The sequence below is a fragment of the Chanodichthys erythropterus genome, chromosome 22 (genome assembly GCF_024489055.1).
Source record: "Chanodichthys erythropterus isolate Z2021 chromosome 22, ASM2448905v1, whole genome shotgun sequence".
Taxonomy (NCBI): Eukaryota; Metazoa; Chordata; class Actinopteri; order Cypriniformes; family Xenocyprididae; genus Chanodichthys; species Chanodichthys erythropterus.
In genome coordinates this window covers 2006935-2026014 of record NC_090242.1, presented here as the reverse complement: position 1 = coordinate 2026014, position 19080 = coordinate 2006935, and the positions used below count along the sequence as shown (strand labels likewise).

At 35.3% G+C, this 19080-nt stretch overlaps 1 protein-coding gene across 3 annotated transcripts in view; it reads right to left on the bottom strand.

Annotated features, from left to right (window-relative positions):
- Nucleotides 1-1788: 1788 nt before the first annotated feature.
- wwc1 (WW and C2 domain containing 1) overlaps nt 1789-19080 on the bottom strand; it is a 55731-nt gene continuing 38439 nt past the window's right edge. For 2 of the 3 annotated variants that reach the window (XM_067377001.1, XM_067377000.1), the window contains exons 12-22: nt 18141-18252; nt 17890-18057; nt 15581-15773; nt 15290-15430; nt 14219-14283; nt 10896-11043; nt 10621-10785; nt 10422-10514; nt 7033-7263; nt 6828-6946; nt 1789-5421 (exon numbers count right to left, since the gene is read on the bottom strand). In XM_067377001.1, the coding sequence (XP_067233102.1) occupies nt 5355-5421; nt 6828-6946; nt 7033-7263; nt 10422-10514; nt 10621-10785; nt 10896-11043; nt 14219-14283; nt 15290-15430; nt 15581-15773; nt 17890-18057; nt 18141-18252 (1502 nt within the window). In that variant the 3' untranslated portion in view covers nt 1789-5354. The remainder of the gene's footprint in view (nt 5422-6827; nt 6947-7032; nt 7264-10421; nt 10515-10620; nt 10786-10895; nt 11044-14218; nt 14284-15289; nt 15431-15580; nt 15774-17889; nt 18058-18140; nt 18253-19080) is intronic. The other variant, XM_067377002.1, reaches the window with a different exon arrangement.

The following is a 19080-nucleotide window of genomic DNA, read 5'->3' as shown; positions in this document are numbered from 1 at the left end:
CAATGGGAGCTCTCTGAATATTATTATAAAATGTACTTGAGATAAAATCAACATTTTCCTGTTAATCAGCTGTCCCACTACGTGAAGAGGATTAGGGCCAAGCCATAATAAAAAAATAAAACCATATCGAGATTAAAGTTGTTATATTTCGAGAAAAAAGTCGAAATAAAATGTTGAGAATAAACTCATTAAATTACGAGAAAAAACGTGCTAAATTTCAAGAAAAAAGTTGAGATACAATGTTGAGAATAAACTCGTTAAATTTCGAGAAAAAAAGTCAAGCTAAGATGTTGAGAATAAAGTGATTAAATTACGAGAAAAAAGTCATTAAATTACGAGAACAAATTTGTTAAATTATGAGAAAAATGTCGTTAAATTCCGAGAAAAGTCGAGATAAAATGTTGAGAATAAAATCATTAAATTATGAGAAAAAAGTCGTTAAATTACGAGAACAAATTCGTTAAATTTAATGACTTTATTCTCAACATTTTATTGACTTTTTTCTCGTAATTTAACGAATTTGTTCTCATAATCTAACGACTTTATTCTCAACATTTTATCTTGACGTTTTTTCCTCGTAATTTAATGAGTTTATTATCAACATTTTATTTAGACTTTTTTCTCGAAATTTAACGAATTTTTTCTCGAAATTTAACAACTTTAATCTCGAGATGGTTTTATTTTTTTATTATTGCTTGGCCCTAATCCTCTTCCGTATCCCTCACACTAATTCAGTAATTGCAAATATAAAAGTTACATAAAATCTCACACTTATATTATAAAATGGGCACTTTTTGTGACAGCAACCTCATTTTTTATCAAAGGCTTAACTTCAGAATTTGAACTAAAATCAATATTCTTATGATTGCTCTGAACAGAATTCAACTAACATTAAATTATTTTTTCATAAACTTAACAAAAAAATAAAATGTAGTTGTGATGGAGTTGTGATTTCTTGCCCAAATTGGCCACTGCTCTAAATCTAGTGAATAAATGTAGAGAGCATGACATGCATGATATTAAGAAATCATGAATAATGTTGAAATAACAAAGATAATTTTCACAAGTAATAGTTTTCTATCTTTAATTGATGTAACGCGGTTGAGTCGTTAACAAACAGTTTCACAACATAATTTAGTTATAATTATTAAAGAAGGTGGTAACTTGCCTGTGTCTGCTCACAATGTTGTTCAGAAGACTTCTATGATGTCACTTCCTATTAATGATGTCACATAAGTATCAGTTCATTATTTTTATAGGGGGAGAATGGTTTGTGTAACAGGGTTGAGGGGTTACTGAGGTACGGAACTAAATAATGTGATTTTGATGAATAATCATCAATTTACTTTACCAGCAAAAAAAAGCACAGATGGATATTTATGGGATTGGCAAAATTAATGGACTTTTTTCTCATTTTATTATTCATATCCCAAGTATACTTTCATATAAGACCTTGAAGGACATGACAAAATAGGTGGTGTCAACTGGAAAAAAACTAAGTAATTTATAATATGAAGATAAAATGTATGTCATGTTTTTAAACATTATTAAAGGAGACATTTCAATTAATACAAAAAGCTTTTAAAAATATATTTTGGTGACCCATTAGATAAAATACACTGAAAAAGGTCAGGGGGACTCAAATCATACTGGTTTCGTGGAATGACTCAGTAACTGCACATAATAGTGAGGTCTGATTGGCCTCAATCTCAATACAGGTAAATCTATTCTAAATGTGACAAAATAAATACAAACACACACAAAACATTATAAAGATTAGAAGAAAGGAACTTTTTATATTTGTTGTGAAACTACAAAACATACTCTTGTGCTGGTGATATATTTACAAATCTGGTTGACAGTACAGTGTCGATGATAAAATTCACAGCTTTCAAAAGTCTCACAAGAAAAAGAAAGAGAGCACACCCAAATCACAAAAGTGCAATAAATACAAGCTGTACTTCTCCAACCATCACTGTGATCAGATCAGGTTTTTTTTTTTTTTTTTTTTCCATCATTAATACAAGAAAAAAAAAAATGCACTGGAGTTTTTAGAATAAAAGTCCTACTGTGAACAATAAACAAATGAATCATTCATGACTACCAGCATCAGATACTGACAGTTTTTTTTTTTTTTTTTTCCTTTTGATTATTTTAAGCAAGTATTACATGATCTAGGCATGACTGGACCAATCATCCAAATAAAAAATAAAAAAGCCAAATATTATGTCCTTATGAACCTCAGATTTGATAGTTGAAGAGCACCTAATCAATCAAGACAATTCTCTCTCCAACACATACTGTGAACGGTAAGCATACTGTACGACCAGTGAAAACATAAGACATTCTCTCTTGTTCGACTACTCTCAGAATAAGCTCAGCTGTAGTGTTTCCAGGTAAACAGTACACATTTAAAGGGGATATACTGTTTCCCTCACAATTAAATAACTGTAAATTGGTAAAAACTGTAAATCTGAAAAGCTCTGGTAAAAATAATAATAAAAAAGTACCTTAATTAAAAATGCCAATGTGAGAAATATACATCACGTAGCAGCTTAATAAACTGAGCTGGGATGTATACGTTTGGCGGTGTACTGTCTTAACTGGATCTAAACAGCGAAAATAATAACATTAAAAAATCTGAAACAAAGCCAAAGGAAAGGTTGTACTCTAATAAACTAGGTTAAACTACAGGATCTACAAGAAAATGTGCTGCAGAAGACAACCAAGTACAATGGCTTTAAGGTGAAAGCTATATGATGCTTCTATTTGAATAAGATATGTGGCTAAAAGCTTTGGGACCGCATGATTCAATTGGGTCTTTAATGTTGTTTACAGTGCGCTGGGGTCAAAATAAATATGCAAACTCCATCTCCTAAAATTTTTTTAGGTGAAATTACAATGGAGAAGAAATTACGGTTTCAGAATGAGTGCTATAAGGAAATACAAGTTCGGTTCTGTCTGTACGCCACTAAGTGGAGCAAGAGACTAGGCCACATGCACATGTGCATTGCAGATGATGGGTACTGAATCATCCGTACCAGATTCCACACTAGTTTCGGACATTGTGATATCTATACGTGTTATAACATTGCTACTACAATTCAAAGGACATTATCTGGGTTTGAGTAAATGACAGTACATTCAATACTTCCTTGAGGAACAAAGGCATAATGAAGTATAGGAGGATCTAATTAAGAACACAATAGTTAATAATATGAGGCGTTCCAGGAGGGAAACTGAGCGAATACAAAAACATGTTGAGAGCACAACTGTAGAATTTCACGTAACATTTTAAATGTGAGCAAAATCAGTGAAATTGGACTGATAATGCCATCCATAACTGGTTAAATTAAGATAAAATTATGTAAAAAATAACGCAAATCAGCATCAAATAAAGGGTCGCATGAATCGGGGCTTTTTTTTAAAAGTGCTACATCTTGGCCTGTGATTCAAAGCTATCGTTGCGTTGAAAAGGGATTTTAATGACATGATAGTAACATTCATAGTCATATACTATCGAGATACTTGAGAAAAAGATTTAACTGAATATTTAGCATGTATATGAAGAGTTTAGTGAAAATTAATATTAGATTAGCATAGAGGGAGTGCTCATTTACATAACGCAAACCACAAGTGACTCACTCTGTACGAGGAGTCTCCAAACGGATCTCTGCAGTGGCGTGCGATACATTATTAAGTGTTTACAGGGAGAACTGGGAATTGTCAACTGTGTGCCTTCACAGCTTTCAGTGCCCTAGATGTGTTGCAGTTTCTTTGCCTCGGTAAAGATACAGTTCCAGATTTCAATAGTATTTTTCATAAACGTGTGGGTCATATTTTTGGAAATAGTAATAATAAATAAATAAATAAAATAAGAAATTACAGATTTTTTTTATTTTGGGATTTGACTAAATTTTCATGGCAATTCTCCCCAAATCTAGTGTACTGTAATGCAAAAATAAGCACGTTTTCTGTCTCACTACAAAAGTAAAGAGTTTAAAAAAAAAAAAAAAAAAAAATTTATAATAAAAGTAATGACTATATTATATATATATATATAAAAAAATTTCCTTCACATTGCAGTCATAAGAATTTTGGGGAAAATGCACTTAACTGTCTTAAAATTAATACCACATGATAAGTAATTTTAATGGTTTTATGTACATCTTATGCAAAATAGAACTCCTTATCTTCGTTTGTTTATGGTGTGAAATATGATACATTTTTGTGAGATTCAACACTCTAAATGCTCCTCTACTTGAGGGTAGCAATAAAAATATATATTTGGGTTGGACGTAAATAAAATGACGCTAACGTTTTTGTTTTGAAGCTTATTAGTCACATACAAAGCTAACCTGTTGAAGGACGTGAGGGGTATTTTTAGATTAGAAGAGGTCCATATCAGTAGAAATGAAATACTATTACAACAGGCCACTGTAGAAACCAGCATGGAAAGTTAATAAAACCCAAAAAGACGCTTGAAAGTTTCCAAAGATGCAACAAGAGCTGGGAAACAGGGTTTCACTTTAATGGGATAGTACGATCTTTGCGTTCACAATGTGCTTTTTTGCTTTATTCTCTATTTCAATGCCTTTTCCTATTAAAGTGCATGAACTATCTGATATTCTACCTGAGAGTCTGTGGAACTAAGTGCAGTTTCTACATCATTTTACGAACATTTGCACTAATGTGTCTTGTTTGCATGTGCAATTAACAAAACGAACACGGAGAGCTGTTAGCAATCGATTTAGTCTACTAACCGGTCTATTTAACTCATCATGCTTTAGTTTCATGCTTCCTAACATCTGTAACCATTTACACATTTGCAAAAATCATGAGACTGTCGAACATAAATGTGGACAGATGTGCTTGTTTCTAGAGGGACGTGAGTGGAATAGCAGGATTTATGCCCATTCATTTTGTCATAAAGGTCGAGTCCTGAACCCTTGTGCTATGAACAGAAGTAGTACCATAAGTATCTGTATTCACATCTTCAAGAGTTACAGTAAGCAGTCCTGCCCGATAGCAGAGCAGCAAGTTTCACACTCGTTTCAAAGACGCACTGTTGTTTTTGAATGACCACTAAAATACCTAGAACAGATACTGACATACTCTTATTAGTAACAGAACATGGTGAAATTTAAAAAATAAATCTATCTAAAAACAAAACAAAAAAAAAACAAAAAAAAAACACGGTTCTATACAATTTCTGTTTTGAGAGTTAAAACCCAGTGTTTTAAAATGACATTTTTCCTGCCCAACATACATTTTCCTGTCACACCATTCTTCATAATACCGCAAGATGTCAGTTTTGTCTCCATAGAAACAGAAGCAGTTAAGAAGGAAATCTTCTACACGTCGTCAGCTGGTAGGTCAGGAACGTTTATCTTCGCTCTGGTGAAGAAGGCCATCTTTTCTCTAAGAGAGGTTACAGCAGACAATAAGCGGAGCTTGAAACAGGATGGCGTCAGATATAAAACTTTACTTGATATTAGCTTTGTTCCAAATCCCAGTGAGCTGCCTATGAAAGAATTTTAAAGATGCACTCCAGATGTGTTCATTTTGGGCAAATTTTAAGGTAGCATCACATATATCCTTCAAAGAGAAGTCAACTCCATAATGTATTGCAATGAATCACAAATAAACAGAAAATGGTTCAAAGTCTTTGAAAACTGATTATTTTACCCCAATATTTGTGTGTCATGTATTTTTATGTTTATGAAGCCTTTTCCCATTTCCAGGTTCTCAGAAGCGGAAGGGCCAGACTTAGGGCCAGATTTAGTAAACAGGGCAAATAAGCGCGCAAGTGCAATTTAAAAAAGCACCGAGTGACCTACTGACGACACGCAAATTAAAGAACACAGACGCAGCCTGTGCATTTGAAAGGGAAACTCCTACAAATTCATATGCAATACGTTCAGCTGCAAAATAACTGTGTCCACACCTTTTCAGCTCTAATTTTTCATTGCACATCTTAAGTAAATCCTGACAGTAGTTTTTAATGCCAAAAGAGGGTTTGTGCTGGAGCTAGCTGTTAATAAATCTGGCCGTTAGAAGGTAGTTGCCTATGTAGGCAGTAGACAACAAGGCAGCTCAGTAGGTTTTGGAATTCATCCATTCACCCCCCAATAACCTAAGATGTTTAGGATCAGTTCAGAAACAGTGGCTTGGATAGGTAGCAATTAGGGGTGTATGGTACACAAAAATGAAGATTCAGTATGTACTTTGGTTTTGAAGTCACAGTTCAGTATGTTTTTTGTACAGCGGGGGGGCGGGGGGGGTGGGGGGCATACCATGTTTCTTTTTTCAAATTAAATTAAAAAGTGGCTTACTGAATTTAAATAAAAAAAGTCTTTCAATATTGCTGCAACCGGCAGCAGCATACTGCAGTTTATGGTGCTTTTGTAATTGGGGGAAGAGATTTGAAGTGCGTACACTCTTGAATGCAAAATATGGCAGCAAAATATTTTAGAATAAGGTTAGAATTATTGGGCTCCCATTGTAATCCACTCCATCTACTCATTCATTGAAGTCTGTGAAGTTAAACATAGACTTGCATGATGTCAGGATAATCCTTTATGTGAAACGGAAATACTTGCGTGTATTTGTAAAATTTACAGGCAAGTATACAGACTTAATATGTAAGTTGTGCGCTGAGGAAAACATGTCTCAAACGCTTTAAACAACACGTGCATCTGATGGTAGGGCAAGCCATGTACGTTTATGATTTAGTTTTAAGTGCTTCATATAAAGCACATCTCATGTGCTTTATCATCTCAAAAATTTCTGTGAACCATTACACCCCTAGTAGCAAAAATGCCCACCTAAAGGACTGGACCCCAGGGACCTCCTTGAGGCTCTGTCCACGGATCTTGTGCACATCCTTGGCTGCTGCTCGCATCATCTTCTCTACCCTCTGTTCCTGTAGCTGCTCTTCCTGGGTCTGAGGAGAGAGTGGCAACTCAAAATCAGATGCTGAACAGGATGAAAAGTCGTTTGTGGATTTGTTCAGTAGGTAATGGGACTGACCTGTCTCTCAGCATGTTTGAGCAGCAGACGAAAGCGCTCATCCTCCTGTACCCATGTGGGGAGGACGTGCTGGCCCTGCTGTCGGGCGTTCTCCAACTGCTCCTTTAGCTCCCGCAGCACGCGCAGTTCCTCATTTAATCGGCTGTGCCGTGTGCGAGTGACCTGCAAGTCTAGCTCCAGATCCAGAGAAGTGCGCAGAAGCCCGTCCAGACCTTTGACTTGCATGGGTGGCTGTGTGTGTGAGAGAGAACAGAGGGGTGAAAACTCATTTAATAGTACTGTTGTGTCATCAAGTGAGTTGCATGAACTTAGCCTTTAATGTTAAGACTGTCTTAAAGGGTTAGTTCACCCAAAAATTGTCATTAATTACTCACCCTCACGTCATTCCAAATTTTCAGAACGCAAATGAAGAACTTTTTGATGAAATCAGAGCTTTCTGTCCCTTCATTTCCTTCACTAACAACCAACGCAACTGACATTTTGACACTTCAAAAAGTTCATAAAGAGATTTTAAAACTAATCCATATGAATTTAGTGGTTTAGTCCAAATTTATTAAAAAGACTTGATCGCTTTTTATGATGAACAGATTTGATTTAGGCTTTTATTCACGTTCACGCGAGAACAAACCTCTTGCGGAAGCTCAAATATGCTGCGTAACTCGTTTGTTCTTGCATGTCAAGCGAGCATACTTGAGCTTCCGTTTACCATAAATGATGTGTGAGTTGATCAGTGTCTCTTCAGAAAATTTGGATTAAACCGCTCAATACATATAAATTAGTTTTACGATCTCTTTATGAACTTTTTGAAGTATCAAAGTGTCAATTGCACAGGCTGTCCATGGAGGGACAGAAAGCTCTCAGATTTCATCAAAAAGATCTTCATTTGTGTTCCGAAGATGGGCAAAAGTTTTACAGGTTTGGAATGACATGAAGGTGAGTAATTAATGACAGAATTTTCCTTTTTGGGTAAACTATCCCTTTAAGAGGGATAACAATAAGTTCAGATCTCTGAACAATTAGTTTGTAGTTCACATTTTAATCTCTTATTGGTTTAAGCAAATTGCATGTGTTTTGGCATGTGTGTGGCACTCACTCACTCACACACACACATTATATTATATTATATTATATTATATTATATTATATTATATTGTATTGTATTGTATTGTATTGTATTGTATTGTATTGTATTGTATTGTATTGTATTGTATTGTATTGTATTGTATTGTATATTGTATTGTATTGTATTGTATTGTATATTGTATTGTATATTGTATTGTATTGTATTGTATTGTATTATATTATATTATATATAAAAAAAAAAAAATATATATATATATATATATATATATATATATTACACACACACACACACACACACACACACACACACACACACACACACACACACACACACACACACACACACACACACACACACATTAACAAGAAAAAGTATGTGAACCACTTGCAGAATCTGTGAAAATGTGAATAATTTTAACAAAATAAGAGATCATACAAAATGCATGTTATTTTCTTTAGTACTGTCCTGAGTAAGATATTTTACATATAAAAGATGTTTATATATAGACGACAAGAAAAAAAAAATAGCTGAATTTATCAAAATGGCCCCGTTCAAAAGTTTGTGAATGTGAACCATTGGTTCTTAATACTGTTTGTGGTTACCTGGATGATCCAAATTTTTATTTTGTTGAAATATTGTTTTTCATTTAGTACTGCCTTTCAGAAGCATCAGACAATACTTGCATGTTTCCCAGAAGACAAATAGAGTACAATTTAGCTTGATCTTCAAATTCTAAAAGTTTTCACCCCCCAGCTCTTAATGCATTGTGTTTCCTTCTGGAGCATCAGTGAATATTTGAACCAATAGTTGTGTTTGAGTCCCTCAGTTGTCCTCAGTGTGAAAAGATGGATCTCAAAATCATACAGCCACTGCTGGAAAGGGTTCAAATATGCAAAAAATGCTAGAAAACTGAAGAATCTGCAGGACATGTAGGATTTTTCTGAAGAACAGAGCTCAGTTTAACTATTTAGAACAAACAAGAGACTCATGAACAATCATCACAAAACGAACAGTCGTAGATCATCCAGGTAACCACACACAGTATTAAGAATCAATGGTTCTAACTTTTGAATGGGGCCATCTTAATAAATGCAGCTATTTCTTTTTCTTGTCAACTATATATAAACATTTTTTAATGTAAAATATCTTTCTCAGGACAGTACTAAATAAAAAATAAAATGCATTTTGTAATATCTCTCTTATTTTGTTAAAATTATTCACATTTTCACAGATTTTGCACAGATATATATATATATATATATATAAATATATATATATATATATATATATATATATATATATATATATAAATATATATATATATATTTCAAAATCTAATTTTTTTTTTAATTGAAGAGTCTGTGGAACTAAGTGCAGTTCCTACAACATTTTATGAACATTTGCATGAACATGTTTGCATGTGCAATTAACAAAATGAACATGGAGAGCAGTTAGTTTAGTCTACTAACCAGTCTAGTTAACTCATCATGCTTTAATTTCAAGCTTGCTAACATCTGTAATCATTTACACATTTGCAAAAAGATTTAACTCCAACTTAAGACTGTTTATAACAAAACCTACATCTTTAACCCCTACACCACACCACCATTTACCTCACATTTGTAGGATGCTATATTTTTACATTACAGCTTTAAAAGGGGGTGGGTAAAGTGCCTTTTAGGGGACTTTAAAAGCCTGTACTATAAATCATTGAAGCTCTCTGTACAGTCCTCATTAAGCAAATCAAAGTTACACTCTCACTATGACACAGCTTTAAAAGACTCAATGTAATATCTTCCCCAAGGCACAGTGAGAGCAAACCTGACCTTTCCAGACTATTTAAGGCCCTGTGGAGTGGCTGAGCAAACCCATTTCTTCACTCCAAGACTGTGCTTCATTAACACTGACCTCAGGTCAGCACAGAAATGTCGGTATTAAATATTAAACTACTGCTAACAAGCTTAAACTCCCCTTTCTAAGGAAAGTATTTAGCTTTAGGGTTAGTGAAATGCATGCAGTTTCCTAAGAAAAATCCAATGGGATCCCTAAATGGAATCTGATTCTAATTCTAATGTTCTCTAGAGATTAACTGCACAATTCTTATGATTGGGGTCACATTTTAGATGGTTGAAGCATGTTTATCCAGTTGAAATTTTGTTTCAAATAGGCCACTGAAGCTATTAAAGCTTGAGCTATTAAAGGACAATGAGGACCAAACTGAGCAAACAAGGTAAGTGGTTTTGAATCATGGCAAATTTTAAAATAGTAAGATTTTTCCAAATGAGTGGATATTCTCATATGTTACCTTCTTCATTCGAACACTGCGTCTCTCAGAAGCGTTCCGGACAAATGGAGATTTCTTAGAAAGGGTAGAGCTGTCACTGTCGCTGCGGTTGATCTGGAGATTTGATGAATGTGGGCATTGGTAAAAAGTTGCGAAAATTTTGAGCTCTAATAATAATTTCAATATTTAAATACATTTGTGTGTGTATCTATGTTCTCACCCTGCAGATATACTGGCTTTGAGGTCCAGGGGAAAATGTCTTGGACCGGATGATGGTGTTTCCTCGCATAAAAGGGTTTTGCTGATGAACATCATGTCGTCGTTCCTTAGGCCGAACTACAGAAGCAGAATGGGGGAGTCCATCCATACTTGTCTCCTTATTCACCTTATGAGGCAAAGAGAGGATGTCAGCAAGTCTCATTGAAAAGGTACAAAATAATCTCCCATAAAAACAATAAGAAAGCTTTTGCTGTGTAAATGAATCATGGCTGTCACCTTTTCCGTTATGACAGTTTTTGGTCCAGGTTTAACTGGCTCTTCCTCCTGTTCCCACTGGCACTCATCGGGGTAGAACTCTTCGTCCTCTTCAACCTCACTACATTCTCCATCATCAAACACGTCACCCTCTAAATCCTCTGTGGGCCTATCAGATCACACAAATGCCATTTTACACCAGGGTTATTATGGCTCAGACATTATCATTTTCCTATGCAATTTTCCTTTCTATTTTGTTTTAGGTAGTTTTAATGGTGCATAAATAGCTTTTATTTTGCTTAAAAGGTAAAGTATGTAATTTCTGCAACACTAGTGGCACCTAGCAGAACAGGTAAAAGTAGCATATTTTCAATAAACATATTAGATATAAAAATACTTCTAGCTGTGTTGCTAAATGTCATGAGTAAGCAACTGAGTAGATGAAGACAGTCTAGAGCAAACGCAAGCTCCTCTCATAATAAACCCATCCAAACCAATCGCTTTAATGTGTTCATGACATTGCTGTTTAATCTCTGACAGTCTAAATGCAACAAAATTTGGCTTGCACTACTGTACCCAAAGCAAAGTATATTTTCCCATGCAACGTGTCAGTCATAGTCCCACACCAGCTAAACAGCGTCCCATGAAGCACTGTGAACAGCATAATCTAATTAAAAATGATGGAGAAATATAAAACTACTCATTTACAAATGTTTATTGTATGTATAAAACAATATATTTTAAGTTTATTGCAAAATATGCATTTATATACAAACATTTTAGTATGTTGAGAGTGTAGTGAGATTATGCCATTTGCAGTGGGAGTGGGTGGAAAGAGCTAAAGAGCTATTTTGGATCATGTTGCTTTTTTCGACTCTGATTGATGTAATATTCTGTTACAGCATCATGGATAATGTAGTTGTTTTTCACCAGGAATTCCACTGTTAAACAGGATTATTTTAAAAATAAGCTGAAATAACGTGGGCTGACGGCTTTAGGATATGCAAAAACCATGGATTAACCTCACAGTAAGGCTTTCTTTAAAGGTTTATATGTTATCGTTCAAAATAACAAGTTTTTACTTCTGGAACCCAACTGTTGCACTCTATTAGTTAGAGATTGACATATCTGTATGGACCACTCTCAATGTTTAGATGATGCCTGGGAGGTTTACACTTTGTTTACTTGGCCTCTTTACACTTTATGGCATACTAAGAATAGTTAATGAACAATAAACTGAGTAAGAGAATGGATTACATAAAAATAAACCATATGTTTTTATATAACATAAAAAATCTTACATATTTCATCTTTAAGTAATTTCATTTTTACTTTTTAGTTTTGCTTTCATTTAGTTTCAGTGTTACTTTTAGTTTCCGTCTCTTTTAGTACCCACAAAACATATATTATTGTTTGTTATGTGCTTTATGTATTCATAGTATAACTGCATCATACTTACAACAAAATTACCTTTACAGTTCAAGTTTAATTTGTCCAATGAAAGTAATTTTTTTGTAAATTAATTTAGTTTTCTTAAGATGTGGTCAGATAAGTGAAATTTACGTGAAATTATGCAGACAAAGAAGGTCCATTTTCCAACCATTATTAATATTTTGAACCATACTTACTCACTTGTAACACTGAGCAGTTTTAGCAGTTTTATTAGTCAATACGGTGGATTCAAAGTTGAACAAATTTGAATGCAATGTGAAATCCATGAAAATATTTTACCTCAAGCGATTCTAATTCTAATTTGCCTGGATTCCTAATAAGAAGACTGCATTTTGCTGTATAAAGGTAAATGTGACCACACTCTTAGGCCAAAGTTTCAGGAGTGACAACTGCATTCAAATATGGGAGTGAATCTCCCTTAATTATCATTCCTTGTGTGTACAGAGCATAACACACTCCTGAAATGGAAATTATTGACACCGTGATAACCATAGCAACGTTCTGGCATCTGAGTGTTTGGTATTCGTTATTTTTGACCAAATTCTTATCACAGCAGCCAAATAAGATTACCATGGGCAGAGTCATCTTGTTGTGTTGATGCTTGTAAGGCTGCTTCACAGACTGCAATTTTGCAGTGTTGCCATGTCTACATATTATTAAAACAATTATTAAGTGTTTTTGCGCTGCTTGTTTGAGCTTGATATCTGTAAACACAAGTCAGGAAGAGTCAAGGCAAACAGAAGAGAAAAATGTCTCTGATGTGCATTTAAATTAACAACTAGTTGTTCAGTTCGTAGAATTTTGCGGTTGACACTACATTAATTTTTTTGGGAGTTAATAATTCAATTGGAAAAAGCAAATTACTGAACTGTGTGTGTACAGAGCAGAATCAAGCACTAAAAGTTGAACCGACAACCACATTTAGCTGCAGTATGTACGTGGCCTTAGTCTGTCCATTTTTCATTATTTCATGTTTATTTTTTTTTTTACATTTTAGTGAGTGAAATTTATAGGTAGTTTTTATTGATTTTTGGTAGTTTTCACTAATGTAATTTACTTCCTTATACAGTAATAATTCAAAATAAACACTTATTTAAAATTTAATAATAACATAAACAAGTTTATGTTTCGGACCATCAGTACTGAAAGTCACAGTGCTCCAAAATAAATTGAAAGTTATTGCTGTGACTTAAGAAACGCGATTGAGTTAAACCGTAATGATCCTAAAACAGCAACACTTTTACTTCTCTACTACTACTTCTCTGCAACCTTTCAGAAGCGAGTGAGAGAGGGTGGAAATGCTCTTGAAAAATGCTGCCGTGCCACATTCCTGTCCTTGTTTTTAATTTCCATGACATGTGGTTGTGGTTGAATCATCGTTTGAAACAATCAGGCCTTGTATATTGCAGTTTTGGTTATAATCATGAGACTGCCCTTCAGCCAATGAAAAAGAGGCACGGAGAGCTAATTTACCAAGTGCACACGTGTATCGAAAGTGTCCAGAAAATCGTATGAGAGAGGAATGCCACTCAGTGTTGCTCATGCACTGCCCTTGGATCAGTTATTCACCCTGTTTATGTTACTAATGTAATTTTGGCAGAGCAAATCAAACACCAGGGAAAGTGAGTCATCGTGTGCCGTCACGCTGTCATGAATTCCCGAGAGACAGCAGAAAGGAGGTCAGTCAATAGGAAAATAGGGGTTGGAAAAGAAAGAGACGCAATATGAGATTCAAACAGCTTGCTAATTGTTTGTGTTGATCCTGGGTGGGATACTGGATGTGATATGAAACCCAGACTCACACTGACACATTGTTAAGTTGAAAGCTGTGCTGAATTGGATTAAAGATTATTATACTGGTGCTTCGTCACAAGTTGTGGCAGGTAACGTACCAGTCCTCCAGAGGAACGTTCTCCAGGTGTGCAGTGGCGGTCTCTGAGGGGCTGGGAGCTGAAGTCTAAAAATACATAAAGGGATACATTAAGGCTTTTCTGCAATATACTAGTTTAAATTCTTATACCTGGTGGCAACAGATGGAAGCTAATATCATCTAATACTTTATAAATGTAAACTTTTTTTAAATGATCTAATTGTAAGTCATTTTGGAAAACAGGGTCTGCTACATGATTAAACGTAAATGCAATAAGGCACTTTTTATGAACAGGGTACAATTTTGTGTCCCGTTATTGTTTTAAAGGCATTAGATGCATATGATTTTGTTGCAAAAAATGGATAGTTCAGATTAACTATTATTTATAAAATTAACCTAGCATGAAAGGAAGATATATTTAAATGCATAAATTCCTTGTAAAATGGTGATTTTGGTCTGTCCCCAACTTAGAGGTCATGACCTTCTCCACTGCATTCAACAATTAAAATCAAACTATAATAATTTCCACTTTGTCAAAACTACAATTTTTAAATTATCAATTGAATTAAAGTAATATTATAATATCAGCATCTTACATTTTGTTAAAAAATATACATTTGCAATCCCATTACCCATTTTGCATTTTTATTTATTTTTAATTTCATATATTTTATCTATTTAATGTTGCTGCCTATTGATGTTTACTGCTAGAAAGTAACAAAAATCGTCTCACAAGACAAAAAAAAAAAAAAAAAGCTTCAAGCCTTATTTTGTACCTTATTCATGGAAAGTGCCAGCAAAATGCAGATATAATTCTTTAATCCATCTTAACAGAAAAGGCTGTTTGTAAATTCAAAACTGCTGAAAAGAAGTGAAGGAACTAATTCTATGTAATTTGATCATCAACAGTATCAGACAGCAAAAAGCACACTTTGGGCAAGAAAGAATTTTTTCATCTGAATGACGCAACTGAACATAATATTCATGAAGATTACATGTTCCTTAACAGTTTGGCAAGACTGTTTCCAAGAAATGTTAGTAAGGCATTTAGCTGTGATAAGGTAACATAAGTTATGCATTGTGTGTGAGTTACCAGCTCCTGCTGAGCGGAAACCTCTGTTTCCTTGTGCTTTCTATCCATTTCTGGCATGTACGTGCAGTTGAGGAGGTTGTACCACTTCGAGCACCACTCCTCTGAATACTCCTCATCAGCCAAACTGATCTGAGCACCAGCCTTTAAAGACAAAGAAGACAAGAAATTAATTACCTAGGCTTGTATTCACACAGCATTACATACATTACAGAAGGAAATATGATTGTTTTTAGACACTTTATTGACATAGAGCCATCACACTGTTAGCTCAATCTCATATCAGATACTCACTAGACAGTCCTCTCGGCCAGATTTGCTGGTGGTACAGACATCAATGCGCAGGGTCTTCTGTCTGAGAGCAGTGGAGGACATCTGCAGGCTAAAAGCTTCTTTGAGCTCTAAGGGTTCCTGCGGTAGAGCGCCATGGGTGCGGAACAGACACCGAACGGGCTCTGAGCACGGCAGCACCACCACACGAACATATCTGCAATAGATTAAATGCAACCGAAGTTAAAATCTAATTAGAGATGATCTTTAAGTAAGTTAGGTGACATGTGAATGCCAAGAATGGTAACCCATACTCGGAATTTGTCCTCTGCATTTAACCCATCCAGTTAGTGCACACACTTTAGGAGTAGTAGTAGTTAACACACACACACACACACACACACACACACACACACACACACACACACACACACACACACACACACACACACACACACACACACACACACACACACACACACACACACACACACACACACACATATACACTGCAAACTGTGGACTAGGGCAGCATGATAAATCACAATCAACATGAAATTGTACATTTGGAAATTATGAAATCGCAATAGCTGTGATTTTTTTTTTTTTTTACGCGCAGCTTGTCAATGAAGCACGACTCTGTGATCAGTAGTACATGCTGCTCCATCTGAAAGCACTGTGAGTTTGAGTCGCTTATAACATGCATTTGAAAAAGCAAGACGCATCAAATATCTTTCCAAAGATAAGCATTTATGAACCTCTTTTCCAACAAAAGATAACATTTAATAACATACTTTTACTCCAAACTCCCTTCATAACTTCAGTGGAATGTTTGAAAAGATCCTTCTGTAAGATGATGTGGCTTCTTACACAGAATAAGGAACACAACATATTATTTCATAGTATTCTATACAGTGATAAAGGCTATATCGGTTAGCACTGTAGTATAAATATACTTTATTATCATGAAAATACCCAAGAAGGAATCAATCAAAGTGTTTCAATCTTCTGTTTATTCAGCTACAGCAATAGCATGATGGCCATAGGGATTTCATGGAACAATGTGTGTTATATTGTACTTATGTGGGGCATATTTGGAGTTTCTGCGTGAGAGTGCCCTCTGGTTTCAGATGGAGCAGCATTTACTACTGATTACAGAGCCGTGCTTCGCTGTGCATAAAAAAGCAGCCTTTGCCAAAATGAGTGTGGTTTAATTTCGTGCAGCCCTACCCAGAGCAGTGGGCAGCCTTTTTATTTGCTGTGGTGCCAGGGAGTGATTGGGGGGTTAGGTGCCTTGCTCAATGGCACCTCAGTCATTTCTTGAGACACAAACCCACAACCTTTGGGTTACCAGTCTGACTCTCTAACCATTAGGTCATGACTGCCCAAAAAGACAGATGCCCTTTAATGTTAGAGATGGGCATGTACATCATAGATCAGTGGTTCTCAAATGGTGGGAAGAATAAACTTCAGGTTAAGGCATCAAATAATTCAATAAAATGTCAATTTAAGGAGTCACGATTCAGTTCAAGATTTACTAGACCTTCCAATCTGTCACATACCTGGAGGCAACAGATGCAAGCTAATTATTATACGATACTTTATAAATGTAAACCTTTCTGTCATTTTGGAAAACAGGTTCTGCTGAAAGTAGAGGCATTTTTATGATTAGGATACTATTTTGTGTCCTAACCTAAACTTTTAAAAGCATAAGATGCACATGTTTTTTGTTGCTAAAAATGGACAGTTTAGATTAACTATTATTTAAAATAAAATTAAGGTAGATAGTGAAAGGTATATTAAGGTTTATTGCTAGAGAGTAACATTTGTGTGGAAGAACTGGCCAATCACAGATCAGTGGTTTTCAACTGGTGGGTTTTAACTCCAAAAATGGGAAAATCTACTTTGGGTTGAGGCATCAAATGATTCAATAAAATGTCAATTCAATGAGTCACGTTCCAAAATGATTCTCAATGGATCTCAATTTTTCGGGCAAAACTGCAGGGGTGTTATGGTTGCTTTCTGCTAAACTGTGTGTTAATAAAAGCCATAATAAAATGTATGTTCTGACATGAACATGAGAATGATTAAGCACTATCAGGTTTAATTATTTTTGTGGATTGATCCACAGTCATTTGAGAAAGTATTGCAAAGTATCTGTGAATTGATTCCTCCACTTAATTTACCATACAACTTTTTAACAGGTTAATTCCATTTGTAAAACCCAACACATTTCCCTTGCAGAGATGCTTCATCAAAATTACATCCTGCTGATTAAAATTAATGTCTCCATCAACTTTAAATGAAGCTGGCTGTGAGAGCGCAATCCTTACATGTTCTGGTTGGCTGGCAGGGAGAGCGCGCTATAGTTGGAGAGCTGCATTACGAACACTGTGAACTTCTTCTCTTTCGCTTCATACTTCAGGCCGAGTTTGATCTGAGCGCTGCTTGATGAGCTCCCGTAATCATAACCCAGCAGCTGCTCGACAGGAAGCCCAGGCCTGAGGGAATGAACAGCACCGTTATACTATCCAAATCAGGGTCTGTGAAAACCATCACTTATTATAAAACTCTAGTGGCCTACCTTTTCTCTGAGGGCTCGTATACCCCACTGTCACCTGCAACCGATTCGTCAGACACTGCCGACGTTACTCCCGCCTTCTTCGAACCGGGCACCCTCATTTGCGTAACAGCATCTTCATGCACAGAAAAGTGGTGAGTAGAAATGTGAGACTGCTTCACTCTGGAAGGGTGTTAGGTTCCTGAGCTTGAGTGAGTTCACCTGCTAGGCTACTTGGGAGTAAATCTACCCTAACGTACTAGACATTCAGAGGGTTTCTCTAGTTTCAGGTGGAATTCTGGGTTGCCAATGACAAACAAAGTGTGTCCAAGATGAATGAAAAGGAAAAATCTTGTAGTTCTTAGACATGTACTCTTTTGTATTCATGTTGGTTTTATGTGGTTTTGGAAAAAAATGTATACCATTTTCAAGAAAAGTTTAAATGTGCTACTAACGATTATTTTGATAAGAATTAATTTCGATTAATCTAAGTCGAAATTAATCTAACAATGATTTTTAACAATTATTCTATTGATTATTTGACAACTTCTGCAGTTTTCAGTATTTGCTTACAGATGAGAGTTTTAGCTTCTTGAATACTTATTTGTATGAATGAACAGCTGAAATAACAATAACAACCGTATTCGAACTCAGGTAACCAACAACAGTATCAAATATGGCGATGTCTGTAACGCCGAGAAGTTTTAGAACTGTGACACTGAGTCACTCTGGAAGAAGTTTTAATTAAATGAGTACAACTGCAACACGAGTTCATCCTTCAGATATTTTAAATAACCAACAATGGCTTTAAATGCTTTGTAACTGATTGCAGAGAGTACATTTGGGTCATGCGCCTCATAGCTCACACCAAATGCAGATCTGTTTAATCTTCCAATAAATGCAACTCATTTCATCCGTATTTACGTAATCAACTTCACTGATCGCACTGGCGCATTGTTTTGGC